Raw genomic sequence first — 24520 nt, forward strand, 5'->3', positions numbered from 1 at the left:
CTCTGGAAAACTCCACTGTACACTCATGAGAGAATTAGAGTGAAAAAGACAAATAGCATCTTATTATTATTATAAAAATAGTTTTTGACCTTTGGACCCCATGAAAGGATCTCAAAGACCCCTCACCCAAGAGTCCCCAGACCACACTTTGAGAACTGCTGACCTGACGTTACCACTTACTAGATGGGTATCTTTAGGGGAGTAATATCTTCTCTAAGCATCAGTTCCTCCTGTAACGTGGTAAGGTAATGAGATAATACATATTAGTGATAAAGAGCAGCACCATAGAACCAGACTGCGTGACTTCCAACCCCAACTATACTTTGCTTTATCTTTATGACCTTGGGCAAGTTACTTAACCTTTTTGTGCCTCATTTTCACCTTCTGTAAAATGAGGGTCATTGTAGCTACCCCATTTGGGTGTTGTGAGGATTCTGTGAGTTAATATGCATGAGACACTTAACACATGTGGAGCATGAGAAAGCAATATATGAGGGTCCATCATTGTTGTTTTCTTCATCGTCATCAGCATTGTTGAAGTTCTCAGAACTCGCCTCAGTCTATATTAGACATTCAGTGAGATAGCTGCCATGATGAGCATGAGAAAGAGGAGGAGGAATGCTTAACAGAATTCTTTATGTTGAAAAAAAAAGATTGGCATCTGTTTACATTATAAGTGCTTTATAGATAAGTATTTTGTGAGAGAATTGGTTAAATAACTTGAAAACAAGTCTCTGTTACTCTAGAGTAACAGTGAAAGTAACTTCTTTGTAAAGTACCCTGTTGTAGAGTAAATAGTGGCCCCGTTTAGGGGTTAGGACATTTTTGAGACTGAAAGGGGACTTTGAGTACTCTGAAACAAGAAGTAAAATTGGTACTGTCCTGAGCAAACTAATAGATAAAATGACCTTTTAAAAATAATCAAGAGGTTTTTTTTTTTCTATGGGCTGGCCAGGTGGCGCAGCAGTTCAGTTCACACATTCCCTTTTGGCAGCCTGGGGTTTGCTGGTTTGGATCCCGGATGCAGACCTACACAGTGCTTATCAAGCCATGCTGTGGCATGCATCCCACTTATAAAATAGAGGAAGATGGGCACGGATGTTAGCTCAGTGTCAGTCTTCCTCAGCAAAAAGAGGAGGATTGGCAGTGGATACTAGCTCAGGGCTAATCTCCCTCAAAAACAAAATATATATATATATATGTGTGTGTGTGTGTGTGTGTGTGTGTGTGTGTGTGTGTGTGTGTAATAAAAATAATAAATACATTAAAAAATAAAGAAAAATAAAGAGGTTTTTTTTTTTTAAAGATTGGCACCTGAGCTAACAACTGTTGCCAATCTTCTTTTTTTTTTTTTGGCTTTTTCTCCCCAAATCCCCCCAGTGCATAGTTGTATATTTTTAGTTGTGTAATCAAGAGGTTTTTATATGCCTTATAATATTTTAAAAATTACTCTGTCATCAATTGTCTTGCAGTTGTGTCAATTCTGCATTTCCTCCATGGTACAGCAAGGTATACAAATTATTCAGATTGAAGACAAGACTACAATAGTCAATAATACGCCATATCAAATATTTTATAAACCACAGTTATCTGTCTCCAAACCCCATTCTGGAAAGGAGGTAAGCAATTCATAACATGACTGATTTTTCTTAAGTTTTGATACATTAACAATAAATAGCATAAGCTTTTTCTAACCTAGAACAAATAAAAAGCTAACACTGAATATAGGTAAAGAGAAATTCATTTATTTTTGGTTTAATTAAAACCATGGATGTCATCATCAGCACTTCCAAGGTAACTAATGAGCAGAAATTCTACAAAGCAGCAGATCCTGACACACTGCTGGGTTAGTGCTGCCTGCACTCCATCTGCTCAGAGGCTGCAGCATGCTCACTAAACCAAAGGGAAGTGGTCCTGAGGACTGGCTCTTGAGTCTCAAGTCTCGTGGAAAAGAACATCTGCCTCACAGGCAGAGGTGCCTGAAGGAGCCACGTGGACAGAAAGCTCAGCCCCAACTGAGCCACAGATCTGGGAGCATTGAGCTCTGTGTCCACAAGGAGAGTAATATGAAAATGTACCAGCTGATTTATATTAACATTTCAATGGCAGAATACATGGAAAATGAATCCAAGAAGGATTTTTGGTTCAGTTCTTTATACAATTAAAGTGAACCGTTAAATTTTGAGAGAGTAAGGAGATATTTTAAAAGGACTTCAAAACAGAATATGCTAAGTGATGCTATTGTTTTATGCTATTGAAACTCTCATATAGGAAAGTATTATCTTTCTTTCACTTTGTCTGTGTTTATTGTTATCCCTTACTCTCACCCCCCCAAAATTACATTAGAACAATAAAATAGGATAAAAATCTCATTCTTCTGAACTTAGAGTGCATTGTAGTATTTACAAAAATGTCAGAACAGTAGAATTTCATCTTGGTTCATTGAAGTATTAATAAAATAAATAGGTGACCAGCAGTACGCAGTTGGGAAGCGCAGGTCAACAGTGTTTGCCTCGTGGTGAGGACCTAACAGAGAATCAGCATGTGTCCTGATAGTCCTGCTTCTCCCCACCGGAGGGCTTCCTGGGACACTGGGTCAGGGCTTTCCACACTGACATTTCCTCATCTGAAAATGGGTATAATTTTGTATTCTTGCAGGTTTTTGGTGAAGATTAAATGAGAAAATATGAGTTAAAAGGCTAGGCTTTCAGGAAATGATAGTCGCCAGCAGCCACCACAACACCAGCATCACAATGAACTCCTCATTTCCTCGGCTTCCTGGAGAGAAGGGGAAGGCCCATGTTCTTCCCTGCAGCCGAGGAGTGTCCACTTTTTCAGCCCTGACCTGCTTCAGGCAGGTGGGGGAATTTTTTAAAGACAGGAGAATCCCTAGCCTCTTAGGAAGACTGTGTGAGGCAGTGGGAAACACACTAAACAGGAGGCAGGAGGCCTGGCTTCTGCCTGGGCTTTGCCACTCACTGGCTTTCTGATTTTGGACAAGTCATCAGCTCTCTGCAAATCAGCTTCCTTAGCTGTGAAAGAGGAGGTTCAAGTAAACTGTCTCTAAAGGTCCTTTTTAAGTCTCAAATTCTGACACTCCCTAAGGTGTTAGAAACCAGGTGGAATTCCAGCTGAAAGTTGGGATCAGAGTTTCCTCCTCCCTCAGGATGGGCCTTCAACAAATTTAGTCTTCTGAGTTCCATATCCCAATCAGATCTCTTCTTCCCAAGGTTCCCCAGGGTGCTACAACCTTTCAGTTCAGCCATACCTGCCCAAGAGGACTCCCTCTCCAACACATGGCATTTCTACCCCTTCAGCATCTAGGGTTTTGTGATGCCTGAGGGATATTGAGAACTTTGCATCACCTTTTAAACCACCTCAGCACTATCATGTTTCATTATGCCTAAAAAAGCAGACCCTGCTCTCACTGCTTATAATTGTCTCATTAGGGCTTTCTCATGGGAACAGGATTTCTAATATTCTCATGTCCCCCACCTGGCCACCTCCTGAGAATACATAGTTATGGCTTGATAGAAGTTGTACTTTAAAAAGCTTGACTTCTCTGTATTACTGCAGTGAATGTTCTCTCTCTATATTGTCTTTTCTTTTTTCAGTGTTTTCATGTTCCAGACAGTGCTACTTTCAGCATTTGCCCCGGTGGTGAGCAGCCTGCTGTGAAATCCAGCTCCCTTCCTTGCTGGGACTTAATGCCTGACATCAGTCAGTCACCACTGGATGCATCTCTGCTTCAGAAACAGATCCTGCTGGCGTTTTCTCCTACTGCAGGTGCCGACAGCTCGCAGTGCTGGAGCCTGCCAGCTATAGTTAGACAAGAGTTTCCCAGACAGAGTGTGGCAGTGCCCTTCAGGAATTGTAGGGGAAATGGATTCTGTACCAGGTACATTTTTAATGGCTTAGGACATTGTATACAATTGGGCAAATGTTATGATCACATATGGGTTGCCCCAGTGTACTACTGATGAGATTTTCTCTTGTGCAGCATATATTGGGGGAAAAAGATGATGTTTGTACCGTAGAATAGCAGCAATATATAGTAATAAAAAGGTTACCTTTCTTTTACGATTTCTTAGCCGTTGTCAGATGATAAGAAGTAAGGGTTAAAATATGACAGAGTTAAGTTGGAAAACCTTTTTCCCCCCATATTTTACTTTTACTTCAAAATGGAGTTTTTCTCAAAAAGTCATTAGGAGAGATAACTTAGATAAACACAAGTCACAGAAGACTCTATTCTGTGGCTGTTCCTTCATGCAACTTACTCCAATTACCAATTACCAGTTATGCAAGTAACAACCACAGAATCAAGCCAGAGACATGTAATGGTTTGTTCATACTGGACTTTGAATTTTGTGGTTGTTTTGCATGCAGTATATCCTTTCTGTAGCTGTCAGGAATACCTTATTTATGGTATATGTAAAAAGTGCAATAGAAAACATATTGTGATGTTATGAGAGGTACCTTATTCTCGTGATTATGAATTTATAGGTTTCATTTGAGATTTTAGCCATCCTGACGTGCTGATGTATACAGAGATTTCTAATAGTAATGTTTTAAAAGATAACATTATCGTAAGGGTTTGTTTGCTACACGCATCTCTCTTCTTTCACAACATTCACAAACATCCCTGATTTTATACACTTTTTATCCCTAACTCTGGAGAGAAGTGGTTATCCCTATATTCTGATTGGAGAGTTTAAGTGTGGTGAGTTTAAGGAAGTATTTTTCAAAGTGATGTGAACCTATGTCTAAAAAACAAAACTTATTTTTAAAACTGAAAGACAAAATTTAAAATAAAATTTCATTTGGAAATTATGTTTAAAATTCTAAGAATTATAGGACAGGATTTCATTAATATAATTTAATCTTATCTATAAACATTAAGCTAGTTATTAGATTGAAAGCACCATACGTTAGTCCTGGCCCCCAGCTTTCTTGGCTATCGAAAAGAAATTCTCTAAGGGTGGCTTGCCCAGCTCTTTCAAAATTAGGCTGGGGAAAGAACTTTGGTGTTAATCCAAGGACTGCATTCTGAAAGTGAATTCACTTCCTACTGTCCCATCTCCTCCTCTCTTCTCCCCTCAGCCCAATAGTGTACATTGATGATATGATGAATGTGATTTCTCCAAATGCTAATGGACAGTTCACTTTGACATTTCAGACAGATACAGTCTTTGGGAAGGACTCACCCTGGTGAACAGGATAAATGGTGAATGAGAAATTCTTTAGTGCTTCATTGACCCTTTTTAATCAGCATTTTAAACTGAGGGCCACGTTTGGCAAATACCTAATCTGCTTGATTAATTGGAACAATCAGTCCATGTAATTGAAACTTCAGAGAGAATTTGTTTTTCCGGCTTTGATATGGAATATTATTTGGCAGTCTATTGGTCTGAATTGGAAAATTTCTCTCTCTCCATTGTAAAGGGCAGCCTGTGCCTAGATAGCAGTTTTTCTAATGCCAAACAATACAGGTTTGTTCTTGGTAGTCAAAATGGAGATCCTGTAAAGAATGATGATCTTGCGAAAATTAACAACAAACATTATAAGCCTTTAGAATAAAAAAAGAGCAAGTACCCAAATTCTCTAGTAGTCCTTCTAAAAGCACATCAGCTCCTCCTTTGCCAAAATTTATCAAGCACTTTTGAGGAAGAAGGCACCCTATCTGAAGAGTTTAAGGCACATATGCATAGAGGGAAAAAGAGCAGGAGGAAAAGTTAGCACAGGTTAGCTGTAACTCTCTCTGAGTAGTAGAAATTATGTTTTATTTTCTTTTAAATAATTTCCCCACTTTTTGAATATTTTTTGATAAATATATGTTATATTGTTGGAAAAAAATCAGTAAACCATATAATTAGTGTATAGCAGTTAGTAGATGAGAGGATGGTCTCCTTTCTCTGGAAAACGTTTCTTCTGATCTGTGAAAGAGAATCTGTCATAGGGTTCTGAATGTTGCAAACCTAAATAAGCATGTACCATGAGAGAAAGCATTCATTTTTTTCTAAACCATTTCTGTCATTTAATCTGATTCTCTTCTAGGGCCATTGCACTGACATATCAAGAACATTTTGGAGTGATTTATTTAACCCTCTCAGAAGACCCTAGTCCTCGAATAATTTTCCACAACAGATGTCCAGTAACAATACTTATAAGGGAAAATATTAGAGGTATATTTTATAGCATTTAATTTAAATAATACAAAACCTATGTTTTTTCCAGAGATTTTTGATTCAGTAGTTACCTGTGATCCTATGAAGAATGTTTAAATAAAAGTATTATTCATCCCTCTTTGAGAAGTTTCTCTTGCCACATTATGTTTAATATTCCTAAGTCTTTGTCTTCAGGGCCTAAGTTTGTATATGCCTTTTTTTTTAATTTTAGATATTCCAAAGTTTGAGGTTTATTGCAGAAAGATCCCTTCTGAGTGCTCAATTCATCATGAACTGTATCATCAGATTTCCAGTTATCCAGACTGCAAGACCAGAGACTTACTTCCTAGCCTCCTTTTGAGAGTAGAATTGCTGGATGAAATAACAACTGAGTGGAGTGATGCCATCGACATCAATAATCAGGGAACACAGGTCAGTGAGCCATGTGTGTCCTGCCAAGGCCCACGGAAAAACTCCCTTTTCTAAAATTTTGCTGATTGTCTGTTTTTAAGCATAGTTCTCTAAATGCTGAACTTTTTGTCTCTTTGCAAGGGTTCGTGTGTATCCATTTTTATATTATCCATTATGTCCTCATTATGTTAGAAATTCTCAAACACAAGTATGTATCTCCAAAGTATACTATACAACTGTTTACTAGAGAGGAGCACTTGGTAAAAGCAAGCTCATCTTGGGTCTAATCCAAGGTCAAAAACAAAATAAAATTGTTAGACTTCTCTGTATAGAAGGTAGTCTGTCCAGATTTTAGGACAATCATAATACCAACCTTAGAGTAATGCTATCTTTTGAAAGTTTACTAATTTTAAAATATATATACTTGTACTAGTAGTACATAAAACTCTAGAAATATAAGTACAATTTTAAAAACTTGAACAGATTAAATGTTCTGATTTGTCTCTGTCTTACTCTGGATGTTAATGGTATTATTTTTGTTGAACCTAGCACTTCATTTCTGTGTAGGTAAAATTTACCATTTTTAAGTGTATAATTCTGTGGTATTGAGTACATTCACAGTGTCGTACAGCCGTCACCACGATCTATTTCGTCATCCCAAACAGAAACTCTGTACCCGTTAAGCAATAACTCCCCATTCTCCCCTCCACTCAACCTCTGGTAACTTCTATTGTACTTTCTGCCTCTGAATTTGCCTATTCTAAGCACCTCATATACGTGGAATCAAACAATAGTTGTCCTTTTGTGTCTGGCTTATTTCACTTAGCGTAATATTTTCAGGGTTCATCCATGTCGTAGCGTGTATCAGAACTTCATTCCATTTTATGGCTGAATAATGTTGTTCTGTACTTTTTCAATGTTCTTTCACATCTATTAGTTCATTTGATCTTCACAACAAGCCTGTGAAATAGGTCCCATTGTATTGGCTACAACACACATATTAAATTTATAAATATATTTATAGTAATAATAACGACTGTCATTTAATGATCACTTACTATATGCCAGGCATTGTGCTGAGCACTTTACAGTCATTCTTCTCTAACCTTGACAACAGCCATACAAGATAAGTCTATCATCTCTATGTTATAGAAGTGAAAACTGAGACCTCCAGATGTAACATGGCCTAATATATTCCCATATATTATAAGAGAAGGAGCTAGGGTTTTATCCAGACCTACCCAATTCCAAAGCCTGTGCTCTGAATGCTACTGCCTTACCTGGGATTCCTCCCTTCTTCCCCAGTAATGCTGGCACATTCTTTCTCATCTCTCACGAGAGTCTCTCTTTTCACTCCTGTGAAGTCTCCTCCCCACCCCTGGGACCCTCTACATACTCATAGAATATTAGTGATATTTAATTGCACTTATTTCTTTAAATCATTTCCTACCAAGTCAAGATTCCTGGCACTCAGATACCAGCCTTATTCATCCTCAGCCTACAGCAGAGTGCCCGTCAACACAGTAAGATCTTAATAGGTATCAAATGAATAAATAAATGACTGAATGAATGAATGAGAAGGTAGGTTACTAAGAGAGATCATGTAAAAGAAGAAAGAAGGGTCCCAGGCCTAACCTTGGGAAACTCCAACATGTAAGTAAATATTGCAGTAAGAGAGACTGAGAAGGAACGAGCAGAGTGGGAGGGAAAGGACCTGGGCAGGGTCAAAATGCGGAAGCCCCTGAAAGAGAAAGTTTACAGGGTGTCAGATGGTGGAAAGACGGAAGCAAGGTAACAATTAAATTGCAAGTTCAGAGTGAATGGAAGTGAGGAAGTGGAGGAACAAGTGAGAATTGTTCTTTCAAGGAGTGTGGCCATGAAGCAAGTGAGATCAGTGGGGAGGAAGTTACTTATATACTGTAGGAAAGGAGTCAGTCAGGGAGTTGCCCAGAGAGACAAATCCAAGGCACAAGGAGTGTAATTCTGCTTGAACAGAAGGGCCACGTCCTCTTGTCTGACAGTAGAAAAGAGGTGGAGATGGGCACAGGTGTAGGTAGAGATGTTTGGAGGGATAGGGCTGGAAAATTGAGTGAATTGATACTCAGTGGCTTTAAGTTTATTGTGAAGCATGGAATGAATCATCTATAAGAGAGGGAGGGAAAGGGGTGGGGGCCTGGGGAGAACAGTAGCTCTGGAAACAGGCGAAGGACATGGCCAGGCACAGGTACAAGAATGGCCCAGCAGCCTGGGGGCCATGCTCACCTTGGAGACCTGCATTTGTAGTGGTCCCAAACTATCCAGGGGTATGATTTCCATCCGCAGTGCTCATTTAATGAACAATGAAAATCTCCTGGATCTGTGTAGCCTCAGGAGATGTTCCTGGTCTCCAATACTAATTTACAAATAAATATTGCAAGCTTCTCAAGCGTCCCTGAACTCTCCTGCATCGGTGTGAAGATTTTTGAAACCGTGCTTATATATGTCTAGGGAATTCTTTACCACAGGCATTCTGCCTGCCAAACCTTATGTGGGGGATTCCCATTCACTCTAAATTTCTTCAAATCTTTGTAGTCAGGAATACTTCAAAGCTAAGGGGAGTTACTCTTTCCAACACCTTCATCATCCCTCATCTGAGGACCCAGCAAAATCTCATGTTCCCATTAATCTTGGAGGAGCTGTGTGCCATATGTCCTGCAGACCATGGTGTACTTCCTATTCTGGAGGAAGATTTGTTTCAGACCCTCATCGACATCTTCTCAGTAATACACCAGGACATATAAATCACTGGGGAGTGAAGGGAGCTGTGTCCTCTGATGAAAGGAAGCACCTCCTGTAGGAGTGAGTTTGTCTGCCAGGAGCCTTTCCTCAGCCCTGGGTCTGAGGCACGAGATGTGAATTTCAAAGCTCACCTAAAAAAGTAGAGTTAAAACATCGTAAAATCCCTATTATGCCACAAGGAAGAAAACTCCTTTAGCTTTTGTCAGCCATAGATATACCCCTTGCCTCGATTTTATAAATAGGACAGGTGTCATGTTATATAATTTTGAAATGGAATATGAGAGGGAATATGCATAAAATAACCTTATAATCACACAAAGAAGTTTTCTTTGGATCAAGAGTTATTGGGAAGACCTGATAGCATGTAAGAATCGCAAAATTCTGATTGTAAAGTTGGTATGGATTTTCTGGGGTTGTGTCCCTGGCCTGCATCTGGTTAGAAGACATCTCAGCCAGAGGCCCTGAAGTGGTAGCTGGTACTCTTATCCATGATTTGACAGTGGGTGGTAGCCTGACTGTAGGGAGGAAAAAATCTTTAGATTGTCAATAAATAAGTGAGGCATAAAAAATAAGCTTACATTGTTCATTTTAAGTCATAATTTTGATCCTATCAGGGAAATAGTTTAGAATCCTGTCATAGTGTATGGGATTTCAATTTCTGGTAGTCAGAAGCCTTATTTTTATCAAAGTTAGGCAACATTCTTATGAAAAATTCAAAACAAAAAGATAAAAACATAGTAGTTACTATTTAACTAATATAAACATTGTGAAGCACACTTTAGTCATTCAATCAACAAATACTTACTGAGTTTATAATCTGTGCCAGACATTATAACTTAGTGCTGGGACTCCATAAAATATAGTGAACAATGTGAAACACTGCTCTTGCCCTCAAGGAGATTATGTGAGGAGGAGATAGCGAAAGTAATCATATAGGTCATTGTATTATTGTGAACTCTGATAAGAGCTATGAAGGAAAGACACACTTGTGTTGTTAGAGTGTACAGCAGACTAGTTTGAGAGGCCAAAGGTTGTGTTTCTTGGTATGAGACCTGGCATCTACGCCTTCAAGGAGGAACAGGCATTAAGTAGACAAGAGAGTGGGAGATTTTTCTTGGCAGAAAGAGCAACATATTTGAAACTTTGGTGCTCAGAGAGGGATCATGGTCCTTTTGAGGATCTAAAGGCCAGTGTGGCCATAGTGCCAGATGAAGGAAAAGAGGGTAGGAGAGGACACTAGTGAGGTAATTCAAGGCCAAACCTGGCAAGATCCTGTATCTCCAATCAAGGATTTTGTTTTTATCTTAAGAGCCATGGGAAGTCATTGAATTGTTTATGGAAAGCAATTTCTGAGCCATTGAAATAGCAATAAGAATGAGCTGTTTGAACCCCAAAAAGCAAATTAAAATTATCCCTTTGCAGGTGAATTCTCTTCTAAAAAGATCCAGTAAATTCTCATGATCTTTGACTCTTAGCAGAAGTGTTCAGTGGGGTGATTGTCATTGAAGTTTTCATCTCAAATAATGTAGGGGGTGTGGCGGGGGTGGGGAATGACAGTCCATGTTTGTATTAGCTTTGTACCACTTACAAAGTGCTTTCACAGCCACAGTCTCCATTCTTGCATTCATTTATTCAACAAACTTTTATTGAGGGCCTATCAAGGGCCAAACCCTTTGCCCTGAATAAGGCCTAATTCCTGCCTTCAAGGACCTGAGTGACTAAATAAATGCACTCAAGTGTAGTAAGTCATAAGATAGAGCCCCTGATCACCTCAAAAATTCTAAGATAGCGCAATAATTTTCGTGTTTCTTTTACGGATGAGGGGATTGAGGCATACAGAGTGATCAGCTGGGTCTTTTATAACTAAGTAAGATCAAGCTGGCACCTGGATCTGCTCACACATGGCCCAGTCTTGTTTTTCCTACACCAAGCTGGGTCACTGTCTGGCCTTTGCAGTCCCGCCCTAGCTACAAATATTGCTACCTGGAAGTTCATGAAAGCACAGGTTAGAAGAGGTTTTCTAATTTCCCCTTTTACCTTGTGCAAGAGTCCCATGACATCTCACCTCAGAAGACTCCCAGTGTCATAGTCATGGCTTATTCCAGCAGTGACTATCAGAAAGTTTCTGCTCATATCTCCCTCTGTAGCATCCACTCATTCATCCTTGTTTTGCCCTCTGAGGCATCATAGATTATTTACTTCCCCTTTAATACAGCAATATTACAATTACATGAAGGCAGCTTCAACATCTTCTCCAAGTGTTCCCTTATCTGGGCCAAACATTTCTAGTTCCTTGAATCATTCCTTCAGTAAATGTGATTTCCAGACCCATCACCAAGTTACCCTTGTCTGAGCACTCTAGTGTGTTATGTTCCCTTTTAAAAATCTGGCAGCCGGAATTACACATAGTATTCTAAATGTGGTCTAACCAGCTATTACTTCCCTATGCTTGCATTAATAAAGTAGAAGATTGAGTTAGCATTTTATTAACGAGTTGAGACTTTGTTATTATAGAACTGTGGTCAACAACATCCCCCACATCTTTATCATATGATTTGCCGTACAGTTGACTTTTTGAACCCTATGACAGGACTTTACATTTATCCCCAATAAATTAAATCTTGTTGCTATTGGCCTAGTCCAGCTAGTTGGAATCACTTTTTAAAAAAAATTTGTGATGCTGTCATCCAACATATTAAGTATCCCTCCCTGGTAGCTTTACGTCATCTGTAGATGTGGTAAGCATGCATTCTACATATTCATCCGAGTCGATAATAACATGTTGAACAGGACAAGTCCAAGGTCTACGTGCTGTAGTGAATCACTAAACACTTCCCTAATGCGTGGGTTCAGGCAGCCACTAACACACCAAACTCTACATTTCTTAAATAAGAAAACGCATCTAAAAGCACTTTTTAAACTATACTGGATAAGATATTTCTTATCTTGCTTACAAGAATGTCATGAGACACTTTGGTAAGTGCCTTGATGAACCAGGACTTAAATATGTAATCAGTCCATTTGGTGCATATCAGACAGAAGTAACACTGAGCGTTAATGCTTAAAGAGAACGTGCTGTGTTTAGGGATTCCCCTAAAATATTTTTCAGTAAATGTACAGAGGGAAGAATTACATCCAGAATATCTGCTATTTTCTTTTCATCCTTATCCAACCTTTTCTAACTTGGTCATCTTAGAAATTCATCTCCTTTCTCTTCCTCTCTGGGAGATCTAATTCATCTAATAGCTTTAGCTACCAGCTATCGCCCATTCACCCCCAGAGATGTATCTCTGGTCCCCACATCCCTCCCAAGCTCCAAATTTGTGTTTCCAGCTTCCCACCAGACATCTCCACCCGAAAGATCTATGATCATCTCAAACTCAACACACTGAAATCAAAGTGATCCTTTTCTATTCCCTGAGCCAGCTTCTCCTAGAGTCTCTACTTCAGTTAATGTCATCACCATTTTCCCAGTGTAAAAGCTTTACATAATATTGATATAAATTCATATTGAATGCCTGCTTTATGTCCAGTCCTCTACAAATATTGTCATTAGTCCTATCGTATCCCTTAAAGGCAGATGCTATCTGAAGCTCAAAGAGGTGAACTTACACAGAGCAAGTGGACCTGGGATTCAAACCCAACGGTCTTGCTTCGAAGCCTTTCTTTTCTGACTGCATCCCACTGCCTTCCTTTCTCTCTCTTCACCCTCACATCCAGTAAGTCACCAAGTTCTGGGAGAGATTCCTCAGAAATGTCTCTGTATCTACCCCTTCTCTCTGACCAGGGTCTACTTCAGGCCTTTTATTTGTCATCCCTCTCCTAGATTTTAGTGGTAGCCCCTTAAAGGGTGTCTCTGTTGTCAGCCTCTCCACCCTCAAGTCTATCTCCACCACTATCACCAAAGTGATTACTAAAACACAGAGTCCAGCCCAGAAAAGGTTCTCTAGTCCAGTAGACTGCTTAAAACAGACCACTCCCTGAGACCAAGCAGGCTACATATTACTCCCTCTACAGGTTAGGGTTCAATCCCATAGCACACATGGAAATCTCTTTTTCCCTTCAAAGTCTAAGTCTTGAATTCTTCCATATCATGGTTTTTCTTCTTAAGATATTATTTTACAAACTGCTGAGTCTGCAGATATAAGTAGTAAATTTCAAATTTATTCCTTCCCAAAATAGGAACTGAAATGTTTTTTGATTTTTAGCCAAAAGTCAGCAGAACAAATACGATGCTTAATTAGCATATCTTCAGATCAATTGATGGAGGCTGAGACGTCCCATGATATGCTGTAGACAAGCTGGAGACCCAGGAAAGCCATAGTGCAAGTCAGTCCCAGTCCAAAGGCCTGAGAACCAGAGGAGCTGATAGTATAAATTCCGTTCCAAGGGCAGGAGAAGACAAGATGAAATGTCCCAGCTCAAACAGTGATACAGGAAAAAAAGGGGCAAATTCTTCCTTCTTCCCCGCTTTGTTCTATTCAGGCCCTCAACGGATCGGATAATGCCCACTCACATTGGGGAGAGCAGTCTACTGAGTCCACCAATTCAAATGCTAATCTCATCTGGAAATACCCTCACAGACACATCCAGAAAGAGTGTTTGAATCTGGGCACCCCGTGGCCAGTCAAGTTGACACAGAATTAACCATCAAGAAAGGAAGTGAAAATTTAAGGTGGGGGCAAAATGAGTCAGGTAGAAGAAAGAGAGTTGGAGAGAGAAGCCCAGCAAGAGGTACCATAATGGGAATTGGAGCCCATTTGAAGAGGGAATCAGTTAAAATTGGAGGAGGGGACAGCTTAAAGACTTTTAATAACAGGGATACCTATGATTTGAGTTTAACTCAGCTGCAATGCTGGGCTGCATTATAACTCCTTCTTTATTATCCCTGGATTGTCACATGTATCCTATTTGGCAGGGGGGAGGGGGGCGGGGGGGAGCAGAAAGAGGGAAAGAAAGCAAGAGAGACAGACTTTCAGGAGTACTTTCAATTATTTCCTATGTCACCTTGTAACTTATTTACACAGTAAAATTAAACTGGTGTAATTTTTAAAATATTATTTGTTGAACATAAATATGATAACTAATCATTTTATTTTTATTTATAATTTTTTTGTGTGACAAAGATTGGCACTGAGCTAACATCTGTGCCAGTCTTCCTCTGTTTTGTATGTGGCATGCCACCACAGCATGGCTTAAGCACTGTGTAGGTCTGCACCTGGGATCTGAACCAATGAATCCTGGGCCACTGAAGCAGAGTGTGTAAACTTCACCCCTACACCACTGGGCTGGCCCCGATAACTAATCATTTTAATAAAGATAACTGAATATATAGAAGAGCACATGTTATATTAAGGTGTTTTTTACTTGTAATTGTAGTAAAAGACAGTGTGGAAGGGGAAGGCAGGACTTCGGCCTCAAATGGTATTCTTATACCCACATATGTAAGGGGAAGTCTTACTGATCAAAGTGCTCTAACACAGACACAAATGGCAAAATGGAGTATCCCCCAAATGTTTTCTGGTTAAAGCAGCAAGTGTCTGACTATATGTTGCCTATAGCCTTCCACACACACCCCCACACTGCCAGTGTGAAGTGAAGAAAGTAAAAAATAACTAAGTGACCGCATTGATCAGGACTGGCTAGCTCCTCCTGCAATAACAAACAACTCAAAAAAGGAAAAATCCCCATAGCCATCAGTCATTTCATTCATTCTTTTTCGAACTATACACAGAACAAACAAATCTCCTTCCCAGGGTCCTAACCAGTCACCACATCGCACTGGAAATCCAGTACTTCTGAGTGTTGGTCTCTTCGTCTGGACCTGACTTCTTTCCATCTGGAAACCTATGAACTCATCTGCTCCCTATCTCCTCGCCATGTTAATGGATGGGATAACAGTAATAGCCCCTCCAAATTGGAAAGAGGAAGAATGAGACACATAGAGCAGCCTCTCTTCCATAAAAATTCTGCAGTTTTTTCTGGGTACATCCTGCGGGGTCTATACTCTGGAAGCAATGAAGTCTCCGACCCCTGTTCTGCTCTTGGAAGAGCTCTCTTACCATTATTCTTCTAGTCCCTGGATCTCCCTCAGAGATCTTCCTTGGCTGCAATTGAAGCTTATGTTGAGTCTCAAATAATGACAGTCTCTTTTAGTCTAGGTTCATGAGTTTATTGGGCAGTAGTAATTTCTCAGAAACTCAGTAGACTTCTTATTTATTTGATTCCAGAGAATTCCAGGTACTAATAACCACATCCATGGTCCTTTTTTGAGACATATTTCTGTGCTATCTTGCTTCCTTACCTCTTTCTGGATTTAAGAGAGCTTCTGTAGGAAAGTTATACTCTTAATCTAAATATTTTCCTGAGTCACTTTAACAATTAAGAAGTTTTATCAGAGAGTGTAATGCCTATATATATCCCTAAGGCTGAGTATTAATCTGTCTTCATGTTTGAAGACTAAATTTTATCTCTTGCTGTTTGGGGTTTAAAAGCATTTCTAAGTTTGCAAGGCCCTGAATTTCTGGAATCTCTCTATTCTCTTTCATTTTTATTGCACACTGGCCCAACTTTTCCCTGAGCTCACTTCTTCTTCATAATACATTGCCAGACACAGCCAACAGCAACCAAAACACACTACTAATATTTTGTTTCCAAACCTCATCTTCCAGACCTACAAATTTATTTGGTTTATGATCTACCTCCCAAGTAATCCCAGACAACGGTTTTACTAAATGTCTTGCTACTTCATAACATGAATTTTCTTTTTTTTAGTTTTCAGTATCAGTTTCTACTGCCTGATTGTTAAGCCAAGGGCTCATATTTTAGGTTTTTGCTAGAACCCTACTCCTATTACCAATATCTGTATTGGCTAGTACAGGCTAGATTATTCTGCCTGTCATAATTCTAGAATTTACTTCTTGTTCATGCTGTGTGCCCAGTCTTTGTCATTTGGGGGCTCTGTTCTACATGGTCATTCAAGGACCCAGATTGATGGAAGCTCCATCATGTTCTATTTGCCCCATTGTAACAAACCATCCCAAAACCTAGAGGCTTGAAACAACAATAATTAACTTCTCGTGATTCTGAGGGTTTGGTTGGGTGATTTTTCTGCAGGATGAGTCTGGGATCACTTATGCAGCTGCTTTCAGCTGGAAAGTAGGCTGAGGGATGAAGTCTGGGCAATTCTCTTACCATGTGATCTTTCCTCCTTAAGAAGGCTAGACCAGGCTTCCTCACATGGTAGCAAGAGGGCAAACCCAAGAAGCTTTATCAAGCTTCTGCTTGCCTTATGTTTGCTAATACCCCATTATCTGAAGAAAGTCACATAGCCAAGCTCTTGTGTCAGTATAGGAAGGGCCTAAACAAGGGAATGGATACTGGGATGAGCAGTTCCCTGATTGCGTAACAATCTGTCATGACCATCTAGAGCAGGAGTTGGCAAACTTTTTCTTTAGTATCTAGATAGTAAATATTTTAAGCTTTGCAGGCCATACAGTCTCTGTCACAACTTCTCAACTCTGCTATTAGACAGAGACAATATATAAAGAAATGTGTAGCTACGTTCTAATAAAACTTTATTTACAGTAACGAGCAGCAGATCATATTTAGTCCACCATTGATCTGGATCATAAAACCTTTATTCAGTCTCTGCAGCAAGGAAAGAAAGCTGGCTCTTTTATGCTTTGGCTCAGAAGTAGCACATGTCAGTTCTGCCTTTAGCCCATTGACCAAAACTAGTCATGTGGCCATACCTAACTGCAATGGGATGAGGAGTATAATCCTGCCCTGTGCTTGGAAGGAGAGGGCAGCTAGACATGAGTGGACACTAGAAGTCTTTACCACAGGACCCACATTGAGATGATGTCCATTTAGATCTTTACTGAGTACCAGGCACTGGTTATAAGTACTGAAGAAAATGGACACAAAACTATCGCCCTCATGAGCTTATTCAGAGACCGTGATGGTTGGTACACTAAGAGGGAGGAGCATTTTATATATCTCTGCCCTGGAACTGTTAGTTATTTACTATTATTTGCACACTTGGCTTTTTCACCAGCTGAGCTGTGAGCAACTTGAGGGTATGGTTATATCTTCTTGGTGCCTAATACAGTGACTGACTCTTTGTAAGTACTCTTTGAGTATTGAGTAATTGAATGATTGAATGTTCAAACCATCAGACCAAAACAAGGATTTACTTTAAACTTCTGGGAGACCTGGGTATTGGTGCCTAATTTCTCTGGCACGTAGGTTCCTAACTCCCTAATCCCTAGAGCCACTGTACACAAGGCTTGGTGTTGTGAGTTGTTGCTCTATATGTGAAGAGACAATGATAGGCTCCAAGACTTAAAATCTGTGTTTCTTCCATTCTAGTGGTGAGTGAAAGGGACCCAGCAAAACTTTCTCTCCAGAGTCTAGGTTTTTGGGCAGAAGAAGTACCTTAAAGATTTAGATTAATTTGCTTTCTTTCAAAATCCCTTGAGCAGTCAACAGAAACCATCAACTTGGCTTATTTTTACTATCTTAGAAAGTACAAGTATCCTCCTTTCGTAATGTCTGAAGATTACTTTGAGAATGAGCAGAAAATAAATATTTCCCTCTTCTGATCCCCTCCTTCCCTCCTTTGAGGGGTGGTAGTTCTGGTTTTTAACACTCTGCTAAAATCCTGGGGTACACACTGAAGTATGGACAGTCATTGAGAGAAGGGAATATAGATGGGAGCATAGGGCCTTTAAAAGGTTTGTGCCGAGTGAATAATCCCGTGTCTGTAAGCCTAGTAAAAGACCAATTGACTTACTTTACATATCATACAAAAAAATGGCTTTCATAAATGTGAATGTTCCTCAAAGAATACCAGTTTGTTTTAGATTCATGAGCTAAGCCATTTTTCACGTTGGCTGCATTCCGAATTTTATCATAGTCAAGTTCACTTCTTACCTTGGAACAAATAGGGCAAATTCAGGATACAGAGTTTTTTGAAACAGATATTTTTGCAAATCAGTCCATTTAGGAAATATGTCCATAGAGAGTACAAATTGACTCCACTCCTGCCCTCAAGAAGTTGACAATCTAGTGATTGAGTCAGATATGTAAATAGGTGACTATAAGATGAACAGTACAATTTGTGATCAAGTAGAAATATGGTTAAAGTACTTTGGAATGTAGGTGTAGGTATCAAGCCAAGGAAAGGAATAGAAAAATTATACAATACCTTCATGGAATAAGGTGTGCTTAAGCCGTATATGCAAAGAAACATCGGATTTTGAAAGGACTTTATGGAGAAAAGTGTATTTGAGGCACAGGGAGTACTGAGTGGCAGACAGGGGCCTACGCTAGAGCAGTGGCTGTGGAAAGAAAAAGAAGCCACTAGTGGAAGAGCCGGCAGAGCTGGAGGATCTAATGGTTGCTGGACTGCAGAGGGTGAGGAGAGGGAGGAGGCAGAGATAACATCCAGGTGCCCCGGATGCTGAAGTTGGTCAGGATTTCTGAAGGAAGAGCTATTGTTTAAGAAAACAGCCCAGTGACTTCAAAGTCTCATCCAAATTTGAGTCTGTAACTCTCTCCTGTGGTTCTGTGTACACTCCTTCTGGTACCTCTTAGTATGCTCAGAATGCAAATACATTCACTACCTGTCAAGCAGGCACCTAGCTTTGTTCCTTCATGCAGGAATTTCAGTCTTTCTTCTTTTATTTGCTGTCCTAATAATAATAAAGCACCCAGACTTGGACTGAATTGATATTGCAAATGCTCAGAGTCAACGTTCCCAAATCTAAGGAGGTTACTGCCCCTACCCTCAGGTAATGTTGGCTGTGAACACGATGTTCTTGGAGCTGTTTTTCAAATAGTTCTGTTCTGTTTTCAAATATTTCTCCATTTAAGCAACATGGGTATTTAATGGTGAAAGGACATCTGTTCTGCTGGCCTGGCACTTGGCTTCTGAGATAGAAGTGCTTTTAGGTCTTAGTCTACCTTCTCATGGTAGAAAAATTAATTTTGACTCCAAGCAAATGAAGCTATCTGATGTTCCTGTTACAAGTGATGTGAGTGCCCTGGATTATAATACATCTTGTTGGTAGGTTTTTGGGTGTGTTTTTGTGTCCCCAGCACAGAAGGGCATCCTCATGGTAGTAAGTCAACACTCAAGAGCCTGAAAGTTTTTTGCACATTGCATTTCAAGTCCTGAGTTTTAGAGTTTTTTCCCACAGAGATTCATATGCAGACATAAAGCTGGCCCATGGCTGGGCTCCAGCCCATGCAGAGTTACTTGCCAATTCCAGAGAAGCAGAGAATGAAGACATTCATGCCCCGTCATCCATCATTTTTTTTTTCCTATGAACCTTACAGCTGGATATTGAGAAATCTGGATTTGATCTTTCTTTCTTTCTTTTTTTTTCATTTCAAGTCAGCTGAATAGCCTGTACACATGGATATAAAGAAATATAACCAGGAAGTGTTTGTGGTATTGAATCAGAACTTGAGACATTTGAAGTTAACCATTTCAGTAGTGTTTTTTACTTCTTTTCAATTTTCAAAATCGGATTTTGAATGTTGTTTTGCAGGTTGTGTTCCTGACTGGCTTTGGCTATGTATATGTGGACATTGGCCATCACTGTGGCACAGTCTTCATCACTGTGGCCCCAGAAGGAAAAGCAGGACCCCTTTTAACCAATACCAACAGGTGGGTTTAATTATTATCCCAGTAGCAGTATAGTAAGCTTTCTCATTATAAAGTTGTAAACCTACTATTTACCATTCTTTGTCATCCCTACGTATCCATTAAAGCTTTGGGTTAACTATCGTGTAATCTATCAGGATATGGTTATTCACATTAAATCATACCTATAATATTTAGCAATATATCATCTTCCGTGGGTACCTCTTCCAGTTCTTCTGTGGTAAGTTTAACAAACTGATTTACGAACTAAGACATGCGTCTTAGAATTATACATTATCATTAGCATGAAATGCAAATTAATACTTCTGTATCCACATGACAACCTAGTAATTAGTAATTAGACTTAAAAATTAGAGCTACATCAACAATAAATTCACTTATTAGAGCCACATTTTTCCCCCTTCAACCTGACTGTTGCCATCAGGTTTTACAAACATGAACCAAAGAGTTAATATCCTTAATTCAAAAGAACTCGTATAATTCAGTAGGAATAATATGAAGATAACCCTTCCTTCCAAAAATAAACTAAGGGCAAAAGACATCAACAGAAAATTCTAGGAAGAGGAAATACAAGTAATCAAGAAAATGCAAATTTAAATAAGATATTGCTTATCAAATTAACAGTAATGTTCCATCATATACATCATATACAGCAAAAATGCATATGATAAATCTAAAATAAAGCAAATATAAAGTGGAATATGTAAATATGATCCTAGTTATGTGTCATATATACATACACACCCACATAAATACATACATGCATGCACATTCTCACACACATACACAGAAAACTTTCCTAGAAATAAGACTAAAAAGAAAAGAAAGAAACAAAATTGTTAATAGATGTGGGTAGAGAGCTAAAAAAAGGGCTATCTAAGCCCTTTTTTAAAAAAAGTTCCTTGCTTCTCATATATGGTTAGGAACTCATTAATCTGGACCATGCCAAATTATTATTAATTTGAATTTATAACATTTCAAACAAGGTTGAGTAGAATGTTTTCTTTGCCCAGAAGTGTTTGTAAAACACTAATAGTATAACAAAATTGGAGACTAAATTTAAATTGCATAAGACAAAATTTCAAGCCTACACAACCATTTTAGAAACATTTTATTGAGGGCATTAGTAGGGTATCATTGATGACAACAGCAACAGACTGCACACTGAGCAGTAGAAGTGGAGAAGGCTCATTAGTTCCTTGTACTTCCTCAATTCGTTTATTCAACACACGCTTTTCAAGTGTTTCCTGGATGCCAGGTACTGTTCTGGGGATAATACATCAGTGAATAAAAAGACCAAAATCCATGCTCACATTCTCATAAGTGTGGAATGGGAGGACAGAGAACAAAAATAATAAAAAAAGGAAATTTTATGGTGCATCATAAATCTAAATGTATTTTATCATAATAAAATATAAAAGAGGTTGGTATTCTGCAGATAGAAAAATAGATCCCAGTAAGAAGGATCAGGAGTGCCAGGGCATAGGGACAGAGAGAGCACAGTTTTAAAAAGACAGGTATAGGTAAGCCTCACCAAGAAATTGACATTTGAGCACAGACTTGAAAGCAGCAGAGGGTTAATAATCTGGAGGAAGAGCTTTGCAGACAGAGGGCACAGCCACTTCAAAGGTATGAAGCAGTGTGCCTGGCATATTGGAGGAGCAGGGAAAAGGCAGCTGTGGGCAAAATGAGGTAAGTGAAAGTGGAAGCAGTAGTACCTGAGGTCAAAAGGGAAGGCTGGAAGGAGGGGACACATTGTGTAGAGCTTAGTTTTCATTCTGAGTGAAATGAGGAAGTCATTGGAGCATTTTAAGTGGAGAAGTTACATGACCTGACCTGAATTTTGAGAAGATTGTTGGCTGCTTTGCTGAAGTAGATTGTAAAGAAGCAAGGTAGAAGTAAGGAGACTAGTTAGGAGATTATTACAGTTATTCTCACTAGAGATGCTGATGGCTTAGATTATAGTGATATCAGTGGAAGTGGTAAGAAATGGTCAGATCCTGGATAGCCTTTTCAGGAAAAGCCAATGGGACTTCCCTGACACATTGGATAAGGGGTGAAAATAGAGGCATCTAGGAAGGCTCCAAAATTTTTGGTCTAAGCAACTGGTAGGATGTGGTTGCCCTTAACAGAGATGGGAAAGGCCATATGTAGGTTTAGGGGTAAGATCAAGAGTTTGATTACAGACCTGGCAAGTTGAAATGTCTTTTAGACATACAAGCGACCATGTGGATTGGCAGTTAGAGGTGTAAGATTGGAGTTCAGGGGGAGTTCCAGGTTAATTATGTGACTGTGGAAGGTATATTTATGGTACATTAGGGTACTATGTCATATGCCGTCAGCATATAGATGGTATGTCAAGCCATGAGACTGGATGAGATCTCCAAGGAGAGTGAGTGGAGATGGGAAGAGAAGAGGACCAAGGGCACCTTAACTTTAAGAGATCTGGGAGAAGAGGGGGGAGACTCCTGAGTGACTGAGGATGAGTGACCAGAGGTAGAAGAGCTGAGAGAGTGTGCAAAGAAAGTGTTTCCAGGAGGAGGGAGTTATCGACAGTGTCAAAATGCCATTGTAGATCAGGTGAGCCACAAACTGAAAATCCACCATTGGATTTAGCCACATGGAAGTCACTGGTGGCTTTGACAAGAGTTGCTTTGGTAAACTGGTGGGGGGCAGAAGCCTGCTTGGAGCAAGGTTAAGAGAGAATGAAAGGAGAGGAATAGGAGGCAAAGTGTATAGAAAATGCTTTGGAGTTTTTATGTAAAGGGGATCAGAAAAATGAATGGTAGCAAGAGGACAAAGTAGAGTTACAAGGGTTTTTTTTTTAAGTAGGAGCAATAACAGCATGTGTATAAGCTGCTAGTAATGACTAAAACAATGATGATGTAGAAGAGAGGTGAATTGCTGGAGTGATGACCTTGAGGAGGTGAGAGCAGAGTGATGCAGCGCACAATAGAGGGGTTCACAGAAATGGGAGCACAGGCAGCTGAGCCCTAGAAATGTTGGGAGAGCAGAGCACAGGGGCGGAGATGCTGGTAAGTGGGCCATTGTGGTGGGAGTTCCTGCTGATTTTCTTCTGCTAGCTTTACTTTTTCCATTTAAGGAGGCTTGGTTATTTTATTATGTCTTTCTGCTCTGTGATGATCATGATAGAGAATTAGTGCACAAAAAACTTGGGGGATTTTGCAGTAAAAATCTAGTGTTGGTAAGGGAAACACATAAACGTGGCAAGAACTTGTAACGGTCCCAGTGGGAACATTTCCCAATACTGTTGGAGTGTGACTGGCTCTGTCCATACACGATGTACTGAAAGTTGAGTTCTTATTTGTTTCCTTGAGAATCTGAAGGGACATCAGGAGTTGCTTAGTAAGGCACTGTCATCAAAAAAAAAAGGAAAGAAAGAAAAGCAGGGGGAGACTAATGGTCTTTTCTCTTTCTCCTCTAGAACTCTGGAGAAGACTGTGACGTTTAAAATGTTCATCACTCAGTTGAGCCTGGCAGTGTTTGATGACCTCACCCACCACAAAGCATCATCTGAACTTCTGAGACTCACACTGGATAATGTTTTTCTCCAAATGGCCCCAGTGGCTGGTCACCTCCTTGGGGAAGAGACAGCTGCAGCCCTCTTTCAGCTTTACTGTGTGGAGGTCTACTGTGGGGACCTGCAGTTGGATAACCAGCTATATAACAGGTCCAATTTCCACTTTGCTGTCTTGGTCTGCCAGGGAGAAAAAACAGAACCTACCCAGTGTTCCAAAATGCAGAGTCTCCTTATATCTAGCAAAGATTTGGAAGAATACAAGGAAAACTGTTTTCTCAAACTTCGCCTCACCTTAACTGAGAGCAGGAGCTTATTTGATATTAACGAGTTCAGTTTTGAATTGAAACCTGCCCGGTTATACGTGGAAGATACGTTTGTGTACTACATCAAAACTTTGTTTGAGACCTACCTTCCTAACAGCAACCCGGCTGGTCACCCCACAGTGCTCTCAGGTGGCAAACAGGTGTTGCCCATGCAGGTCAGACAGCACGCGATGGCCTTGGTGAATCCTGTGAAGTTACGGAAGCTGGTCATACAGCCGGTGAATCTCCTCGTGAGCATCCATGCTTCCCTCAAGCTGTACATAGCCTCCGACCACACTCCGCTATCCTTCTCGGTGTTTGAAAGAGGCCCCATCTTCACCACGGCCAGGCAGCTCGTCCATGCCCTGGCGATGCACTATGCTGCTGGGGCTCTTTTCAGAGCAGGTGAGGACACAAGCTAAGGGTCTGTGATGAGCTAGGGCCTGGGCAAAAAGGAAATACTTCGGGGTAGTACCTTATTGACTTCAATTCATAGGGAAGTAATATGGTGAGAGGTGAAGAACATGGGCTTTGTCATTAGACAGCAATGGATTTAAATCTAGGCTCTGCCGCTGCTGACTATAAGGCTGACAGCATTACCGAACCTCCCCACGTCTCAGTGTCCTTATCTATAAAATGGGTTTTAAGA

At 39.9% G+C, this 24520-nt stretch overlaps 1 protein-coding gene across 9 annotated transcripts in view; it reads left to right on the forward strand.

The window, feature by feature from the left end:
- Window positions 1-24520, forward strand: part of VPS13B (vacuolar protein sorting 13 homolog B) — a 781052-nt gene that overhangs the window by 735042 nt on the left and 21490 nt on the right. For all 9 annotated transcript variants that reach the window (XM_044743909.2, XM_044743903.2, XM_044743908.2 and 6 more), the window contains 6 exons: window positions 1473-1619; window positions 3615-3898; window positions 6055-6182; window positions 6397-6596; window positions 19913-20031; window positions 23474-24276. In XM_044743909.2, coding sequence (XP_044599844.2) covers window positions 1473-1619; window positions 3615-3898; window positions 6055-6182; window positions 6397-6596; window positions 19913-20031; window positions 23474-24276 — 1681 coding nt within the window. The remainder of the gene's footprint in view (window positions 1-1472; window positions 1620-3614; window positions 3899-6054; window positions 6183-6396; window positions 6597-19912; window positions 20032-23473; window positions 24277-24520) is intronic.

Source organism: Equus asinus, chromosome 12 (assembly GCF_041296235.1).
Source record: "Equus asinus isolate D_3611 breed Donkey chromosome 12, EquAss-T2T_v2, whole genome shotgun sequence".
Lineage (NCBI taxonomy): Eukaryota > Metazoa > Chordata > Mammalia > Perissodactyla > Equidae > Equus > Equus asinus.